Source organism: Natator depressus, chromosome 1, assembly GCF_965152275.1.
Source record: "Natator depressus isolate rNatDep1 chromosome 1, rNatDep2.hap1, whole genome shotgun sequence".
Taxonomy (NCBI): domain Eukaryota; kingdom Metazoa; phylum Chordata; order Testudines; family Cheloniidae; genus Natator; species Natator depressus.
Genome location: NC_134234.1, coordinates 244,961,880 through 244,980,236, shown reverse-complemented (window position 1 = coordinate 244,980,236; position 18,357 = coordinate 244,961,880). Strand labels below are relative to the sequence as shown.

Here is an 18,357-nt window from a genome sequence, read left to right as displayed (position 1 = left end):
ATAGGTAGTGTGCTCCCTTGTCCAGATAAGTGCACTGATATGCTGCAAAAACAGCAGCAATATGCACTCGTATTTTGAGTTCAATCCTATGCACAGACCCCCAGCACATTCTCTGCTTGCCAATAGTAAAAGAAATTTGCAATTCGAATCCTTAAGGAGGTAAGGAATATAGTAGGTGCATGCTCCTCAAAAGTAATTGGATGATGAACCTCTCTGAAAAAGTTACCCTGGCTTTTGTCATTCATTACTGCTGCTGACTCCTTTTGCTTCCCATCCTATAAGAAAATGACACACTATTTAGAGTGTAAGATCTTTGGGGCTGTGACTGTCTCTTACTGTGTATTTGTATAGTGCCTAGCATAGTGGGGCACTGATCTTGCTCAGTCTCTAAGTGCTACTGTAATATAAATAAATAATACTTTAAAAGCCCACACTTCTTTTTTGTGGCCTTCTGGCTTTTTTTCAGACGCATTGCTGATGCTACATTGGCCATTCTGAAGGGAGAGACCATTCCACTTGATGTACTGCAGATCAAGGTAAAAAAAAAAACTTTTAAATGGCACCTTCCATTCACACTTTTAGGTGAAAACAGTATTCTTAAGGCTTTTCTGTTTATTTCTCATGCACTCTGGCCATTCCATTCTCCATAGTATTGGGGAATCCTGTTTGATAATGTTTACACAAGAATACTCCCCCTCCAGTCAGTGATGTCATCACTTTGTGTTTATGACAATAGTTATTATAGTGGAAATCCTTTCATTTGCCCTCCTAATGGGTTGCATACAATAAAGTGGGATGTTCTGAGCTAAAGGGAATATTTGAGTATTTTAAAATGTTGTTTTGAGGCTGAAAGTGCTCGATGAATGCATAACTTGCAAATGCTGGTATTTCCAGAGGAATGAGATAATAATAGCTGTCTGAATTGATTTAAAATACATCTTGTGTAGATATTGGGATTAATAACCTGCCATCCTGGAAAATCTGAGACTGGAAAACCTTTGACCATGTCTGTCACATTTCTGTGTACCTCCTTTTTCTGGTGTATCTGTTTTTCCAGCCGGTGTTTAGTGGTGCTGTGCAGCACACCTGTCTTTGGGCTCCTGGTATCCACAAACTGAAATAATCCTTGCTGGGTGTGCAGTCAAAGTGAACTGCTGGCACCTTGGAAACCTTCAGCTATGATTTTCTCTCTGTTGGAGTAGACAGAATGTACCACTTGAGCTTTGTCCAGCCCTTATTGTTTTTGGTTATTATAGGACACCCTTGCTATAAAATTTCACTTCTGAGATTGGTCATAGATTAGCTGAATGACTGTTTCATGGTTGCAAAAAAGAATGTAAATGTGCACTCATTGCTTTTTTTTTTTTTTTTTTTTTTTTTTTTTTTTTACAGGGAGAGAAGGAGCAGCCAGTGTTTGCAGTGACTGGATTAAGATGGGGATCCTACAGAGATGCAGGAGTTAAAGTTAGCAAGTAAAGAAATACAATGTGTTTTTTGTAGCTGTGCCTTTTTTTTAATACCCCTTGGTATTTCCTATCCCAAATCTTGCAGTGAGGTCCTTTATGAGCTTTAGAAGAGGACAAAGATAGGCCCATTCCATAGCATTTTATAATGATAAAGTGTAAGGCATTTCAATGTTCCCTTTCATATGCATTTAGCATTTTACTTTCTGCTGACCTGATTTTGCAAATGTTAACCTCACACTTGCCCTATGATCTCCAATTCTGGAAGTTCTTTCACAGACAAAGCCAATGGGAAAGCTTTTTCCTGAGTCCTGTCTGAGGTACGTTGTATTTCATCAGTCACCAAGGAAAAGACACAACACACTCACTCTTAATGAAATTCAACTCCAGCAAAGAACATTAGATGCAATAGAAATGTCCTTCAGTTCCTGCCAGGAGTGGCATGGAATGTACTGTCTGATGATTTTCTGATCACTAAAGTAATAAATGCTGGGTTTGCTCCAAATGAATAGCACTGAGCTATACTGCAGCTGTTGGGTGCCTGGGAAGCAAAGGGATGTGGTAGTTCGTAAATGAACCACCTCCGTCAGCAGATGAGGGGTCGGGAGTTAGCAGAATGGGTGACACGGCCCGGCTTGGATCAGAGTGTTTGTCACTAGGGGGATTCAGCGGTTGGTGAAGGTGCTTGCCACTGTGTGACAGGAGTGCCTCTTAGATGTAGCCCCAAGTTTCCCATGGCCAGTAGCTAATGGGATGCATTCTCTTCTCCCCTAAACACCCACTAGCCTTCCTGCCAGTGGCTAGACTCCCACGTCTTCACTCATTCCGACACGCTGCTACCCCCCAATCTTTCCTGTGCAGTGATGTCCTTCTGCAGGACTTGGTCTGCTTCAGACTCCATATTGCGCCGGTGGCATAATGGGTAGCTAAAAGGGAAGGCACCAGCTAAGGTGTGGTACAGATGGAGTTGAGCCACAAGTTCAGCAGGGAAGGGACTGTAAGAGTAGTAACTGGCTCCAGGGACCTCTGTGGGCTGCCTGATGGTTATCCCTCAGTTCTCATCTAGACGCTATCCAGTGGGACTGCCATGATGTTGTCTGTGGTCTTGTGTGGCGGTGGCCATGGTGGGGATGGGAGGTGGTTAGTAGACAGATGAGTCAGTGGCTTAGTGGTGGCAGTGTAACGTGTGGCAGGATCCTGGTTGAGGTTTATGGAAGCCTGTATAGTTTGGGTCTCCTACTCTTCAGAGCTGCTGAAGTTCATGTGCTGTGTCTACGTTCTGCGTGTGTCATTAAATGTCATCCAGTCCTTTATGGTAACTGTACTTATTTGGTCTGAGAGCACTTTCAGGCAAGTAAACGTTAGGAGCATCCATTCCTTTAATTCTGAAGTCATTGATTTCACATCCTTCATCCCATCCCTTCCTGCAGCCTGCTGAGATGCATCCCACCAGCTGTTGACCATGGGAACCTGAGTCATTTTGGATTGTGTCAGATAACTAGGTGGCACTCTGCTGCTGCGGCGTCGGGCCACCTGTAGTGCAGGTTTTGTCATGCATTTCCCTGATCTGTGCAACCCAGCAATGGCACATGGGACTTGAGTCAAGAGTCTCTTCCTGATTCTGCCACTGACTTGGTGTGTGACCTTGGGCAAGTTCTCTGTGCTGCAGTTTCTCCTTCTGTAATATGAGGATAGTGATACTCTCTTTCACCAAGCACTTTGAGATCAAAGGATTAAAAGTGCTAATGATTACATATTGCTGCTATTATGTTGTGGGAACGATACATTTTGTAGTGTATAAGTCTTGTATAAGTCATTTTTGTTGTATCTTGAAGTTCAAGTGCACAAGAATAAACTTCAATGGAAAGCAAGTGTATATACATTGGCATGTGTTGCATCAAGGAAGATTTTACTTTACCCAGTGCCCCCTGAGTTTTCTCATGAATTTTGCCTTGGTTCTTTTCAGATACTGGTACCTCGGGCCTCTGAAAACCAAAGCAGCTCATTTTTTCAATACACTGAAGGTAAAGTATTATTACATTACTAAATAACAAAATAAAGCAAAGTATACCCAGCGAGGGGGGAAGAGAGGCAGTGTGTGTGCATTGTATGTGGAGCAATATTCCATGCATTATAATTCCATTGAGGCGTTCCAGTGACAACATAAACTAAGAGGGAAGTTCAGCTCATTTATATACCTAGAAACACACTCCGCCTTAATTGTGAAGCTCTGAGTGGGGTATGTTGTTTCTTACAATACATTGTAAAATTCCTGGTCTGAGGAACTGCTGGAACCATAGTCAAAGTCACTAGAGGGAGCTAATAACCACTTTTGAAGCTAGAGAGAGGCTAAAACCTAAAAGAAAAGGAGTACTTGTGGCACCTTAGAGACTAACCAATTTATCTGAGCAAAGCTTTCGTGAGCTGTAGCTCACGAAAGCTTATGCTCAGATAAATTGGTTAGTCTCTAAGGTGCCACAAGTACTCCTTTTCTTTTTGTGAACACAGACTAATACGGCTGTTGTTCTAGAGAGAGGCTAGTGCAGCTGATAACCAGTAGAGGGAGCTCAGCCATCTTTCTCCAATTCAGTCTGTCTTCAGGCTTCCTTATGGTAACGTTTCACCCTGATTTATTCATCTGATATAAAAAATGCCTCTAATTAGACTGCATATGAGTGTTGATAATCAGACAGAGGCTCCCAGGCGGGATAAATTGAACAAAAAGGTTAATTGCTTATATCTCAGTTTAAAGTTCTCAGATGCTTTAAGGGACAGGGTGAAGCTTAACATCTGACCTGTGTTAAAGGTGATGCACTTCTACTCACTTCTGCTGTCCTCCTGATCCCCTTAACGTGTAAAACATACAAACCTTCATAAAAATGCTGCGATATTACACAGGAATTGCCACAGCAGATCAGATCCATGTAGCCCACATCCTGTCTGTGATAGTGGCCAGCACAGAATGCTTCATATGTCTCCATAATTGATAGTTATGCAGTAGCATGCCCATGAGAGAAGTTTCTCCCTAACCCCAGGCAGCTAGGGGTTGTCTTTAGATCCTGAAGCAGGAGAGTTGGTAATAGTATACATTTATATTGTAGCTAGCATTACTGGGTATATTCCTATTGTTCACATAAATGTCTGACTTAAAGAGCATTCTGATATTTGCCTCAGTGATATCTAGTGGCAGTGAGTTCCACAGGTTGTTTATATATAGTGTTTTTAAAAATCTTTTTCTCATTTTTAAATCTCTTGCCTTTAAATTTCCTCGAGAGCCATCTTGTAGACAGAAGAGCTTTATCGACTTTTTCAGTGTCATTCATTACTCTACTACGTTACCTTTTCACCTCTTCTCTAAACTAAATAGTCCCACTATTTTTATTTCTTCTTTTTTTGAAGTCTTGCTTTGCCACTAATCATGTTGACTTCCCTACTCTGCACCTTTCCGATTTCTGCTGTACCCCTTTTGAAATGGGGTGACCATAATTGATCACAATAGTCAGGGTGAAGGACTTACCATGATTGTATATAATGTCATTACAGTGACTATTCTCCTTTATTCTAAAATGGTGGTCCAAAACATTGCAGTTTTTACAGTGTTTTGAGCCATAGCAGTAATTTGGAAGAAATACTAAGTTCAGGCCCTGCTTTTTCCCCAGGATCATTAATAGGACTGATCGAATTGTTCAGAAAGAGCAGTACAAGCATAAGAATATTAATGTGACCATGAGCTATGATGCAATTTTTCACCATGCTCAGAGTTGTGCGGGGGGTGGGGCTCTACACTGTGAGTCCTATGATCCAAAACAAGCTTGTAACTTTTTCGCTTACAGTCCTCGCCATTGTCCTGTGCAGAGAAGAATATATGTACCTTGTGCACATGGGCTATCAGCTAAATTTCTGTAGTGTGTTAATTTCAGTACCAAACCAGCAGTTGGCAACATTTATTCCCTCTGGCTATGTATTTAGTCTTGTAGAAGTTAGTTAAAAAAGGAAGTAAATGGTGTCCCCAGTTTTAGCCATGGGCACTATTTGAGTAGCTAATGTTTTGTTTTAGCCTCTAAAGTTCTGGCATTAGAATCAGAAATATCAGTGGATAACCGTTAGAGCCCTGCATGGATACAAAATTTGTATCCGCCTCCGATCCGCAAACATGGTCTGCATAGATCCGCAGATTTGCAGGGCTCTAGATATAAAATTTGGATCCTCATCATCCGCAATCTGCAAACATGGTCTGCAGATATCTGCAGATTTGCAGGGCTCTAGTAACAGTGTGCTATATGTTAGCGTTTTGCCTCAAATTCTTTATAACGTTACTGGAGCTGCCTCTGTGGCCCTATGGTTAGTTCTGTCTGTTGCCGGGCAGGAGAACTGGATTTCTAGCACAGATTTTTCTCTCTCTCTCTCTCTCTCTCTCATATCCTCCTGCAGCAGAGGCAACACACACTTAGCCCTCTGCCAGGGAGTAAATACACCTCATTGCTCTGCTAGGGAGGACTAGCTGAAAAGGCTCTGGAGTCTTGTGTAATCCTTCCCAGCTGGGAGAATGTCAGCTCCCACATGGGAAACTGAAGGATGGATAACCTTAAAGTGGGATCCTCGGGCTGTGAAGGGAACATAGCTGTCACCTCCCACTCTCTCACACAGAATAAGCAGATGCTTGCTCACCAGAACGCCATTTTTCTTCTTCCTTTTTGGGTAAATCCAAGGAATGGCCTCAGAAACATCAAGCATCCCTTACATATTTGGGCCCAACCAAGAGACCCCCTGAGGAGCCAGAAGAGAAGCCGTCCAGACCCTCTTTGTATGTGAGGATTTACAGAAGGCTTTCACTGTACTGGGCATCTCCCCAAAAGGGTAAGCAGCATGTGTGTGGACATAGAGTCAGAGATGGGCTTTATCCAACAGTGCACCATCCAATAAGGCTGTTTCATGGAGAGACCACTGGAGCGGATCCTGTCTGCATGTGCTTTTATCCTTAGACTCCACTGCAGTGTATAAACGTTGTCCAGGTTTTATTTCTGGTTTCCATCCTTTTTCACTATGTCTGCAGTCCCAAAAGCCCTGTCAGGCTGGTTGCGGGGATGCAGCCATCATGGTTATTGCTAGCTTGGAAGTAATGGTGTTCAAAAAAAGGACAGAGAAGTACTTTATATGCTCTGACCCTCTCCCAGCAAACCATACGTACAACAAGGACTTGAGCTGTTAGCTGGGCCAGCAAGTCCTCAGACACAGTGGCCGTGCGCATGGTACGAATGCCCAAGTAGACAGAAGTCAAGCACTTTGTAGAGGCACAGTGCAGGCACTTCTGGCAGTAGGCGGCCAACCATGCCACTTTCTAGTAGTCCCGGAATCCTTCCTCCCTCAGAGGAAGCATGTTCTCATTTACTGGATGGAGAGCAAGTATCGACAGGAGTGAGAAACACTCACTGAAATAGTGAGTCTAGGGCCATCTTGATGGCCTAGATTTGGCCCACTACCTTGCCCCGTAGGAGTTCTTGCCACTTAGTCCCTGGCCCAGCAGGGGGTGGGAATGTCACACGGGCAGCACATTCAGCCCCTCAGGGGAGTGCCTTGCGTGCTCCACCGGTATTGATGGGCTTCCAACGCCCATCCAGTTCTTCCGGGCCAGAAGCCCTACAAATGTATCGATGAGCTAAAAGCAGGACTAAGTGGTGAGCATAGGCTGTGGCAAGGAGGAGTAGAGGTTGTCTATGGGAAATAAATATTAGCACAGCATCCTAAATGTCACAGCTTTTGGATTTTGTTGGAGTGGGGGCTACATCCCTTTAATAGATTGCTAAGTGCTCCTGTTCTGTGAGCCCAAGAGACCTGTCAATCTGGGGTCACTCGGGACTGCTTTTAAAGCATTTGTGCAATGTGCTGTTTGTCAACTTAACTTTCCAGCCTCGGCCCTCACAGCTTCCCTTCTCTATTTGTCGCTTTTTAAATTTGAAGGAAACAAAGCCTGTGGAAATAATGGGACAGAGCCGCTTTAGCCGGCACCGCTCTTTCATATTTCACAGCAGTGAAACTCTGGTCTGTGTAATTTACTTTCTGGCTAATGGTCTCTTCCCTTCTGGATTCTCAGAAATCCCCCACGAGGCGACCCTGGAGGCCTGGGAGGAAATGCAGCTGTCCACCATTGAACTCTCCATCACGACTCAGAACAGGCAGCTTGACCTGACAGTAAGAGCACAGTCTAAATAAATCCCTTTCTGTGCAGAGCGCTCCTTCCTTGCTGAACTCCCATCTTCCTGACTACACAGAGTAAACTCTGTCTTTGTGAGTATGGGACTTCAGGAGAATCTGAGAGAGGGCCAGTTTTAAGGGTCATTATAAAGATCCTGCAAGCCTGGATTGCAGAAGCCAGATTGGGGCAGAGAGGGCAGTGTGTGTGTAACAGGAAGTTTTCAGTAACCAAATGAAATCCTAACACTTTCATGGCAGGGGCTAGGCACCTTCTCTCCTTGCCCCATGGGAAAGTGGAGATATTATTTACTGATGCTGAAGTGAAAGAGTAAGCCTGGATGTGTGCCTGGAATGTTGACCCTGTCCCTCTGCCAACTGCAGAGCGAAGGACTCAGAAATGCTGGCACGAAAACAAGGACAGTGGCCATTTTAAATTAAAGAGGATAGGAGCCGGTAATTTTTATTTCTTTGTTTTGTGAGGGGCGGGGGAGAGATACGTAAAGCTGTCCCTGTGAGAGCCTCCTTGGCGCAATATGCCGCTGTTTATTTCAAGCGCCCCTAACACCATCTCTGGCTGGAGTCCATGTTTCATAGCAGTGAAATCACAGCAAAGATTTCTGGGTTGATTTAAGTCTTTAGTTCTGATGGAAAGTGCTGGACTGACATTCTCAGTGATCACAGCCCTTTCTTTATAGGACCAGGTAAAAAACCGGCAACATAGTGTAAGCTTCCCCATGCTGCCCTGCCCCAACGTGCCACAATATGGAGGTGCGGGGATAGTTTAATTTCCACGCAGCCTTTGGCCTCACTGCGCAGGCTACCAACAGGAACTGGACTGAAAGCATCAACAGTCCTTGGTTGGTAACAGCTTTGGTCACTACTGAGCTGGACTGGATTTGAACCTGTGATCTGAAGTGAAGAACTCAGTGTTCCCTGACCATAATCCGGTCCCTGTGGCCACTTCTTCATTTCCAGTCACTTTGCCTCCAGCGCTAGTGGCACGTCACTAGTCAATGGGGAGGGGCATGTGCTCGCTGCCGTGGTCACCAGTGCAGCCCCACGAACTGGCCACCTTTTGGGTGAGTGGCTGGAGGAGCAAAACAGTTTACATTCGTGCAGTTTCACCCCCATTAAACAAGCATCTTCATATCATGTCTTATCCCCACCCATCTGGATCCCCTTAGGTCCTCCATGCTTTTACACTCATCCCTCAGACCACATATAATGGTCATTGTCCCCCCAGCCTGAAGGGACTGGATAGAGACTCTTTGGAATCTATCACATAGCTCGTTAATGAGCCATCGGCATCTCAGCTGAGTAACATGAGTCATTCCTTCCTCCCTCCCATCCCAGGTTGAGGTCTAGTCTGCAGTGGATAGAGTTGACTGGTATAGCTGTACAGGTATAGCTATATCAGCCAGTCCTCCTAGTTTAGATTCAGCTTGTACTAGCAAAAGAGTGCTTTTTCCACTGTAGCTTACACCAGTTCCGCAGATGGGATAAGCTATGCTGGCAAAAGAACTTCTTTGCCAGTCTAGCTGAATTTACACTACGGCTTTTGCCATAATAGAAATGTTGTTAAAAAAAATCACACCCCTAACCAACATTACTGTAAGGGCAAATGTTCGTAGTATAGGCCTGGTGTAAGTACATGTAGCAAGTGAGAAATCAAGACAACGGGTCAACTGAGCCAGGAATTTAAAGGGACAATGTCAGCTATACTTTGACCCCAAATCTACATTTTCTACAGATAAGCTTTTACAGAATCAAGGACCAAAAGAAATGCTTCCATCGTTCATATTTTTTAACTCCAGTGGGCATAGTTTTTTTTAAAATGAATAAACATTTCCTCGTGCAGCACTTGCTGGCCAAATGTTGTAGCATCGTGCTACATAAGGACCTGAAAGAGGCATTGACTAGGTAGGATCTGTTGTGAACAGAAGTCAGACTGAATAGCCTACTTCCATTGTCCTCCTAGTTGCACGGAATGCGAAAAGAAACCAATGCCATAAACGGTAAAATGATAAAAATTGGTTTAATATTTTTGTTGAATATGTAATGTGGTGGTTAGTACAGAATAATGGTTGGTAAGGAATCATTAGGTATCATTCGAAACCTGACGCTGACCATTTAAGTCAGGAAAAAAATTAATTCTTTTTCCTTTCATCCCTTACAAAATACAAACCAACCCAGCCCTCTTTTCCTGGGACAGTTCAGGATGTGGAAATGGGCTGTCTCCTTAAAGAGAGTATGGAGGGTGTGATGCTGCAGAAACACTAACTGTCTGTGATTTAAATCTCTTCCATAGCGCACAGAAGACTCCATGAATATTTGCATTGAACCAGATACAGTCAGCAAGGGAGACTTCATAAATAGGGGGTGAGTACGGGGAGGATGTCAGATTTTCTAGATGAGTCGCAAAACTGATTGTGTTTTCTTGGCTTTTGTGTGGCAAGGACAAAAGTGGGGAATGCCTTTTGGGGATTGTTGGGTTTGTTCATTCAAATCCAGGTTTACTTTAATTTTCTTGTTTTGAAAGCAAGAGCCAATGTTGTGTGGCTAGAACGCCCACCCCTACTTTCCACGATTTCTGCACCCTCCCCTTTTCCTCCCCTCCAATGCTGACTGACATTATTATTGGTATAACACCATCAAGAGGCCAGGTGCTTTAAAGAAAGGTAGGAAGACAACATCCCCGCCCCAGAAATCTTGCAGTTTAGATGAACGATGGAGGGGCTGGGACACAGCAGAATCAATGTGATGGCACTGGTGATGTTTGGCACATGCCTTTGTTAGTGCCAGGATTCAGTTTTTAAGGGAAGGGATAAAGATCTTCAGTCACTTCAGAGGTGTGTTAGTGAGCTGAGGAAGGTCTCAGCTGGAAAGGCCCCTTTAGAAGAAGTGCATTTTAAGGAGGGACTTGAACAAATAGAGTGACAGCATGGGCAGACCAGGGGTTCCAGGCATGGGGGCCTGGTACATGGAAGGAGGTCTGGAGTCTTCTGACCTCCTTATTCACCATCTCCCCTCTGCTTGCAATGCTTTCCTGTGAGATGCTCATTTCTCCTACTCTGTAAAGGAGGCACTAGGTGCTGATCTGAGCTTCTTTCCTACCTCCTCTAAGTACCCTCAATTCCAAATTTATCACATTATTACTCCTTGTTGAAGTGGAGTGTGAGGCTTCTAGAGAAGTGTCACAAGGAGTCTCCCGCAATATCAGATTCTGCTTATTCCAGCAGGCTGGTCTTTTGGTTGCAGCTGCTGTTTTCCAGTCCTAGGGCCCCCTCTAGTGAAACCAGATGGAAAGGTGTGGAAATGTCATAAGCAGCTTTTAGGTGCCGCATGGCTACTGCACATCTGTACCTTGTTTACAATATTAATAGCAGTAGTAGGCAACTTATTTGAGCACTCCACATTACTTCAGTGGGAACAGTATCTTCAGAACTATGAATACATAACTGATCAGGTGGCATTGGGTGTAAATTGAATCAGCCATGTTGATTGTAGGTTGCCTGCCATTTGAATCTGTGCTGTAAAGACTTTATAGAAGGAAATGTTTATGATACTGTTACCATCGGCAGCCAAAGGAATCTGCCTTACCAGGAGAGGGGGGGGAAAAAAGAGCTCGTGATCTTGCCTGGGACATCTCACCACCAGGAAGGTGCCAGCGAATTAGTGGGAATTCAGAGAGAAAAGTATCTTCCATTCCCAGTCAGTCACCAACACACCCAACACAGATTGTTTCCTGGCTACATGGGATACATGGTTCCCAGCAGTATGTCACATTCTGTGACTGGTTACACATTCGTGCAGAAAGCTGTGGAAGAATGTAAACTCATGCAGCTGGCTGCATGGACCCAACACCTCGTCTTAATCTAGTCCCAGAATTCTGTAGGTAAATCAAGAAAGAGAGAACAGAGGGAGAGGGTCTGCTCAGCCCTCAAAAGAGAAGACTGGGAGGGACACCAATAGAAAATGCCACCTGAAAGAAAAGCTCTCAAAGGACACCACCATCAAAGCCACCTCATCAGAGTCCCTGCTGCCAGCCACCAGAGCAGAGGAGCTTGTCTTTGGAAGCATTTGAGGAATCATTTGTGTAGAGGAGTTTTGTCCCTTTTTACCTCACCAGGGGGTGGAAAAGTTTGTGGAAATGCATTGAGGTGAATCTGTCAGGACTGATAGTGCCTCCCTCTCTACAATCTGTGTGGGAAATCAGAAGATGGGTTGAGATTGAAGGTAGTGGATGCTTTGGAACCTGAAAGGAGTGCTGGAGGCTGAATGCCATCGGACTGCAAAGTGAGATTTAGGTCATACCATGTGCTTTGTATGGCCCCAGGACTGTAGATTCAGATGTGGATAACAACAAGCAGCTAGGATGAAGTCAATATTTAAGTTGAGGTGATTACATCCTAGCCCCACTTCAAACTGCTGCTCTGTGGGGGGAAAAAGAGGAGATACCCCATGTACTGCTACTAATTTTCTTTCCCGCTCCCCAGCTTGAGCTCTGTATAAAATTATAAGGGACATCACCTTGCGTGATGCATGAGCTTGGTTACCAGGTGGAGTAGGTCAGGCATTTCTCCATTATACACTGTTGTGCGTTATGATGGGGTTTGGGTTCCTCATAACCGTTTAGCATTGGCCACTGCTGGAGACTAGGTAACAGACTAGGGGGATAATTATTCTTTTGGGGTATGTTCCAGCGACAGCATGTGTTGCCAGTTGGTGATGTGATGCAGGGAGTAGCTTTTTGCCTCTCTGTGTGTGTATGTTAGAGTATATAATGGGATATCATTGCCTATGAAAACTTTGTTATTGTTACTTATTTTTGTTGCTGATTCTTCTTACTCTGAGTAAGAGACCGGAGTAAGGATCTGAATAAATAGTAAACCCCTTATGGCCCTTATGTAGGACCTCTAGAGGAGTACTTAACACTGGTTCTAGCTGCGTACCTGTTTGCTTCTCTAACATGCTCCCTTTCCTGATCTTTTGTTCCCTGTGTCTGTCTTGCCTTTCCTGATCATGCAGTTTGATCCACAATGGAGGCCCATTGACTTTAGTGGTGCCCTATGCAGACAGAGGGGTCAGCCTGCACAGATGTGTTTGCAGGATTCAAACACATGAACCCTTCTGAAATAGGGAAGGTGTCTAACTGTTTGTTTATAAAGCACAATATAAATCAAAAGCATTGCATGCTGTCAATGATTTATAAATATATACTACTATGAGAAAGTTAACTCCCTTGAATTCACTGATTAATCTTTTAATATAGATGGTTAAAAACAAACTTCCCAATGTCTACATTGCTTGTCTCCTCACCTGTCCCTTTCTTGTGGTATTTCAGCTTTCCTTTCTGTGGTTTTGTCCTCCTCCCCTATTTGTGGTCCTCTTCCCTCATCCCCTGTCCCCCACAACTTCACAGCATGAATTCTAAGAGTATTTGCATTCCCAAAGTCACATAACTCTTTTGAGGGGACTTTCCTGGTTATATATTCATAGGACATCCATTACTGAGTGATGTTTGAACCCCCCTTCCTTTCTTTTCAGCCTGTTACAGCCTTCTGTACCTTAAGCCTTGACTACACTACAGGAAAAAGTTGAGCTAAGCTACACAATTTGAGTTACGTGAATAGCGTAACTCAAGTCAACGTAGTTTAGATCTACTTACCAAGGGGTCCACACTACGCAGTGTCGACGGGAGATGCTCTCCCGTCGACTCCCACTACGCTTCTCCATCGGTGGAGTACAGGAGTCGATGGGAGAGTGATCTGCGGTTGATTTAGCGGGTCTTCACTAGACCCGCTAAATCGACTGCCGATGCATTCATCACCATGCCTCAAGCCCTAATTGAACAACCCTGGACAGATAATACTGCAGCAACTCCACCTGTTTTGGAGATCTGTAACTCTCGTGTGGAAATAGCCATGATTATTCTGGCTTATTTCTTGAGAGCCACAATACACGAAGGTTGGGACTGTATTATTCTGTTTACCTGCCTGTCTCTGGCATATGGGAACAGGAAGAGACATACAGCGATCAGTTCTTTTGGGGCATGGGGGAATTCTGTCTCGTACAGAGGGTCAGCAAAAGATCTGTGTGCCACTGAATCCCTCTAAATGAAGCATATGTTAACGGGACTTAGGAATGCATAGACCTTGTGCTGCCTCTGTGCACTGAGGTGAATTTAACCCTTGATAAATTAACAAAACAAAAGGATCTGAATATATGACAGTATTATTTTTACCAGTTGGAGAGGAAGGATGAACCAGAGGGTAGCATGCTGGCCTGGGATGTGGGAGACCTGGATTCGTGTCCCTGTTCTGCCACAAACTTCCTGGGCAAGTCATTTAGCTGCTCTGTGCCTCCATTCCCCATCTGAACAGTGCAGATGATAGTACTTCCCTAAATACACTGTAGCCACATAAACATGCTAAAGATTGAGGTGCTCATATACTGAGGCAATGGAGGTCATGTAAGTACCTGAGAGACAGGCTGATGTAGTTTACAAAAGTGAACATTTTATTTAGAATAGGTAAAATGAATGGGGTTTGTACCGCCACACAGGAGTGAAACCAATAAAGCAACCTTTGCTTCACCTTGTGCTGGTGATGAAACTGGAAGAGCTTTTGTCAAACACCAGCTTAAAAATACCAGTACATCTGATTCTAGCTTCTGTATTCAATCACGTAACTATTTACTGAACACTTTTTGAGGCCATCAGTAATTTTTGTGGGTTTGGTGCTAAATGAGGAAGACAGGAATGATACTGCTCTGCATGTAAGTGGACATCGCAAACCCACCCTATGAGATGACACAGTGGGCAGATGCTGCTCAGGACAAACCCAGAGCATCACTAAGCGTGGGGTGCTAAAGGTCAGTATTGAGGTGCATTAATAGTTGTGTGGCAGAGAAGCAACGTCTACCTCCAGGAAGCGCTAACTGTCCCTCATGCTTGCAGCCACAAAAGCTCTCATACTTTCTTCTGGAAGGAGGAAATTAAATTAACAAGCACTTGATGACCCTCCTGTATGTCTTGTGCCTGTAAGCATGGTTGCTTCTGCTGGAAGCTAATATTTCTTTTTCCTCATTTGATTTGAACAGAAGTCAAAAGATGTGTGACCCCCAGTTGTGCCCTGAAGGAAGTCAGTGTGTCCAAGCCAGCAGATGCATCTTGCAGCTTCCAGAGGTGAGAAGCCAGAAATTGTGGAAAGCTGGGTCACTTGTTTCTTAGTGTGACATGCTAAGAAACCCCAACGCCCTGCATTGACAGGTGGTCATGCTGTCCTCACTGTCAATAAGGCAAGCCACCTCCAGTGCAGCCCGTCAGAAAGACAAATGGGTTCCCAAACTAGGAGACCCAAGATGTAATCCCGAGTCAGGCATCACTACTGCACGTCTGTGGCTAGCGTAGGAACTGTGTGGCCCAGCTCCAGAAGCAGTTCGTTCCTGTCCATCCAGCCAGCAAAAAGTGTCAACATGCTTGCAGTGTGAGTAGAATAGGAAAACAGCCTCCTGCTAAAGTTCACGTCTTAGTGTGTGCACATCCCCTCTGCTGGCTAGTCTCTGAGTACTTAAATCTTTCTTTAGATTGCCAGTCTAGAAGGGTTCTGCCAGAGGTGAAAAGATGGAGAGCAGAGGTGTGGGATTATGAAGACCCATGCTAACTGAGCTGAGGCCAGGAGGGAAATAATGATCAAAAGGCGCTACGGATATAAATCCCAAGACCTTAGATAAGTGGGCAGCCCTTACATTGAGGAAATGTTTGAGCAGATTAATTTTTAGTTGCCTCCTAAAAATAAGGCAGCAGGGTAGATGTTAGCTTGGGTTTAACATCCCAGTACATCAGACTAAGCCCTGCATTTGCAAGGGTATAGAGTCGATCTACTAGGTTATGTCCACATATTTAGCTATTATAATCCTCTTTAGAGACCTGATGTGCCTTGTGGAGAAATGAGATCCATACCCTGGCAGAGTGGCCCTTCCCAGGAGTTGAGAGAATCTTTGGCACTCTGCTCTTCTGGTAAAGTCCTCACCCAGGCAACTGGACTGAATAATGAATGTTTTCATTAGCCAGCATCCTTGTTCACACATGACTTCAACATCATCACAATCTGTGGCTTTGCAAATACTTGCAAAAACTGTCCGGCTCAGGGCTGGATACAGTCAAGACAGACTCTGTTTACTCCCTAACTGCTGATGAGGTCTTTAATAACAGAAGGCAAGCACATGATTTATGTACAAAAGTAAACCCATTACCATGTTGATGGACTGGCATTAATCACTGGTGATTTTGTGTATGTGTCAGCGTAAAATAGAGGTCTGAGCGGGATTATTTTGAACCAAAATAATCAGTTTAATTTTTTTTTCAATCTCAAAGAAAAACTCAGCCCAGCTGTAAATAGTAATTCCAAAGGCAAAGAATCCTTAAATCTAAACAATGCAGACCATTAAAGGGATCTAGCATTTAATTCCTGCCAAATTGCCAACTAGTTACTAAGCGAGGTAATATTTTACATGACAGCTGGTTAATACAGTATGTGCAGCCAGTAACAGCTCTCTGTGTACTGGTGTGGCTAAACGGCAGAGGGGGTCAAGACCCAGCAGGGAACCCAGCAGCACTCTGAAGTGGAGACATAAGTGGGCCCAGGTACCACAGTTACAGCATCATTGTAACAATTGATTCGCTATTACGTCTGACCTACACTTGATTCTACACAGGGCACCGAGGGCTCCTTTGGCATAGATAGCGAGGAGTATGAGGCCATGCCTGTTGAAGTGAAGCTGTTACCCCGGAAGCTCGAATTCTTCTGTGACCCCAGAAGGAGAGAACAGATGCTCCAGCCAGCAGTGTAGTGAGAAGTCACCTCAGAGGGACCAGTCTCATCAGGATCTTCGGGGTCACCCAGGAGAGCACTAAGCTGATTAACCCCATAGAGTCATTAGTTACTTGGCCAGTAAACACACAAGGTGTTGGCGGGAACTGCTGACTTGGCAAGTACCAAAGAGGTAAAAAGTGTAACTTTGACTCTCAGAAACAGATCAAGTTAGTGGTGTCTGTTTTTTTTTTTTTAAGAAGCCGTCGCTGTTCCACGTATGGTACTACAGGTGAGTGCTGTAATACATGCTACCGTTCTACTGCAAGTGTCTATTAAAGTGAAATGAAAACACACTTCTGTGGGTTGAGAGTTCAGAGCCACCTTTCTTACCTGTGTTTAGAGCTGCGCATTCTGGGATTTATGGAAAAACTATGAACAAGATGCTGCTGGGGTTAATGGGAGGGGAGCTTATAAAATTCAGGAATTGCCACACAAGAACAGATACGTAGGTCAGCTAGTCCGGTCTCCCATCTCCTTTTGTCAGCGATGGATGCTTCGGAAGAAGGCCACAATGCACTTACATTTTGGGGGAGGGATAGCTCAGTAGTTTGAGCATTGGCCTGCTAAACTCAGGGTCGTGAGTTCAATCCCTGTGGGGGCCATTTAGGGATCGGGGCAAAAATTGGGGATTGGACCTGCTTTTTAGGGGGTTGGACTAGATGATCTCCTGAGGTTCCTTCCAACCCTAATATTCTATATGATTCTAGGATGTCTTACTGTATTGGAGGGCGGGAAATACTTCTGTGACCTCAGCTTATGCTCTTTAAGTGTGGGAACTGAAACTGTTAATTTTATTGTAACTAGTGTAACTTTAGATACTGAAGACCTTCCATAAGGAAACCTCCTGCCTTAGAGAGCATCCTGCTCCATTCATATTTGAAGACCATCTCTGCAAAACAGACTCTTTGCTGGTTCCTTGAGTGGTTGGCTTTACATTTCAAATATTTATCTTCAAAAAATATTCAGCACCACCAGGTTCTACTAGGTGACACTCTATAAAATTAGCCCTTTGATGCTGTTTAGGTGCATTGCTTTCTAATAAGTTTCTCCTTTTTGTTCTTGCAGCAGCATGCACATAAAAAGAAGCATTGAACTGGCCCTTTTATCCCATTCCTTATTGTATTCCTCTCCTTTTCAAACTTGAAGGGTCACTGTCCTTTCTTAGTAGCTGCCACCTAATTATTTTTGTTTCTCTCTTTACAGTGACTGAAATGAAGTCATTGCACTGATTAATGTTCTTTTTCTATCCCTTAACCCTCTGAATATTCCTAACAGTTCATGTATTCTGGGGGGCCTGGCCCTGTAAATTGAGAAAATCAGTCCTTGGTTTTGGTGATTAGTCCTGCAGCATGTAACATGAAGGTTAAATTGTCCCTGCTAATACTCATTACTTTGTCTTTGTTATTGGCCTTTGTATTATCAAGTTACAGGACCTTGGTAGGAAATCCATCTGTGCCTGAATGACACTTTTGCTGCTGCCTTCTCTTTCCAAACATCACTGCAGCAACATGCTTTTCAGTGTAAGGGGCCAGGCTAAGGCAATAAGACTTTTCACTCAGGTTGAGGCCAAATTGAATACTGCCCATTTGAGACCACCCTACCTGAAAGAGCTACACCACAAGCTGAGTGGTATTTTGCTATCACTTTCCTTCTCTCTGTTGTATAAATTGCTATGCCTAACTAACTGTAGGTGCTATGGAAAGTGAGGGGGTGGGGTTTTTTTTTTTTTTTTAAGCTTGGCTACTTATCACTCCCCCGATGTTATACAAACAGGAGTAGTTGGGTTACAGCATTCAGTGAATTATCAAGGCTTCCTAATGCTTTGA

At 44.1% G+C, this 18,357-nt stretch overlaps 1 protein-coding gene across 5 annotated transcripts in view; it reads left to right on the top strand.

The window, feature by feature from the left end:
* Positions 1-16,926, top strand: part of AGK (acylglycerol kinase) — a 55,516-nt gene extending 38,590 nt beyond the window's left edge. For 2 of the 5 annotated variants that reach the window (XM_074939975.1, XM_074939984.1), the window contains exons 9-16: positions 467-536; positions 1,393-1,472; positions 3,430-3,487; positions 6,173-6,320; positions 7,555-7,652; positions 9,964-10,034; positions 14,757-14,841; positions 16,374-16,918. In XM_074939975.1, the coding sequence (XP_074796076.1) occupies positions 467-536; positions 1,393-1,472; positions 3,430-3,487; positions 6,173-6,320; positions 7,555-7,652; positions 9,964-10,034; positions 14,757-14,841; positions 16,374-16,508 (745 nt within the window). In that variant the 3' untranslated portion in view covers positions 16,509-16,918. Of the gene's footprint in view, positions 1-466; positions 537-1,392; positions 1,473-3,429; positions 3,488-6,172; positions 6,321-7,554; positions 7,653-9,963; positions 10,035-14,756; positions 14,842-16,373 lie in introns of all 5 variants that reach the window. The other 3 variants (XM_074939992.1, XM_074939969.1, XM_074940000.1) reach the window with 3 other exon arrangements.
* The last annotated feature ends 1,431 nt before the right edge of the window (positions 16,927-18,357 follow it).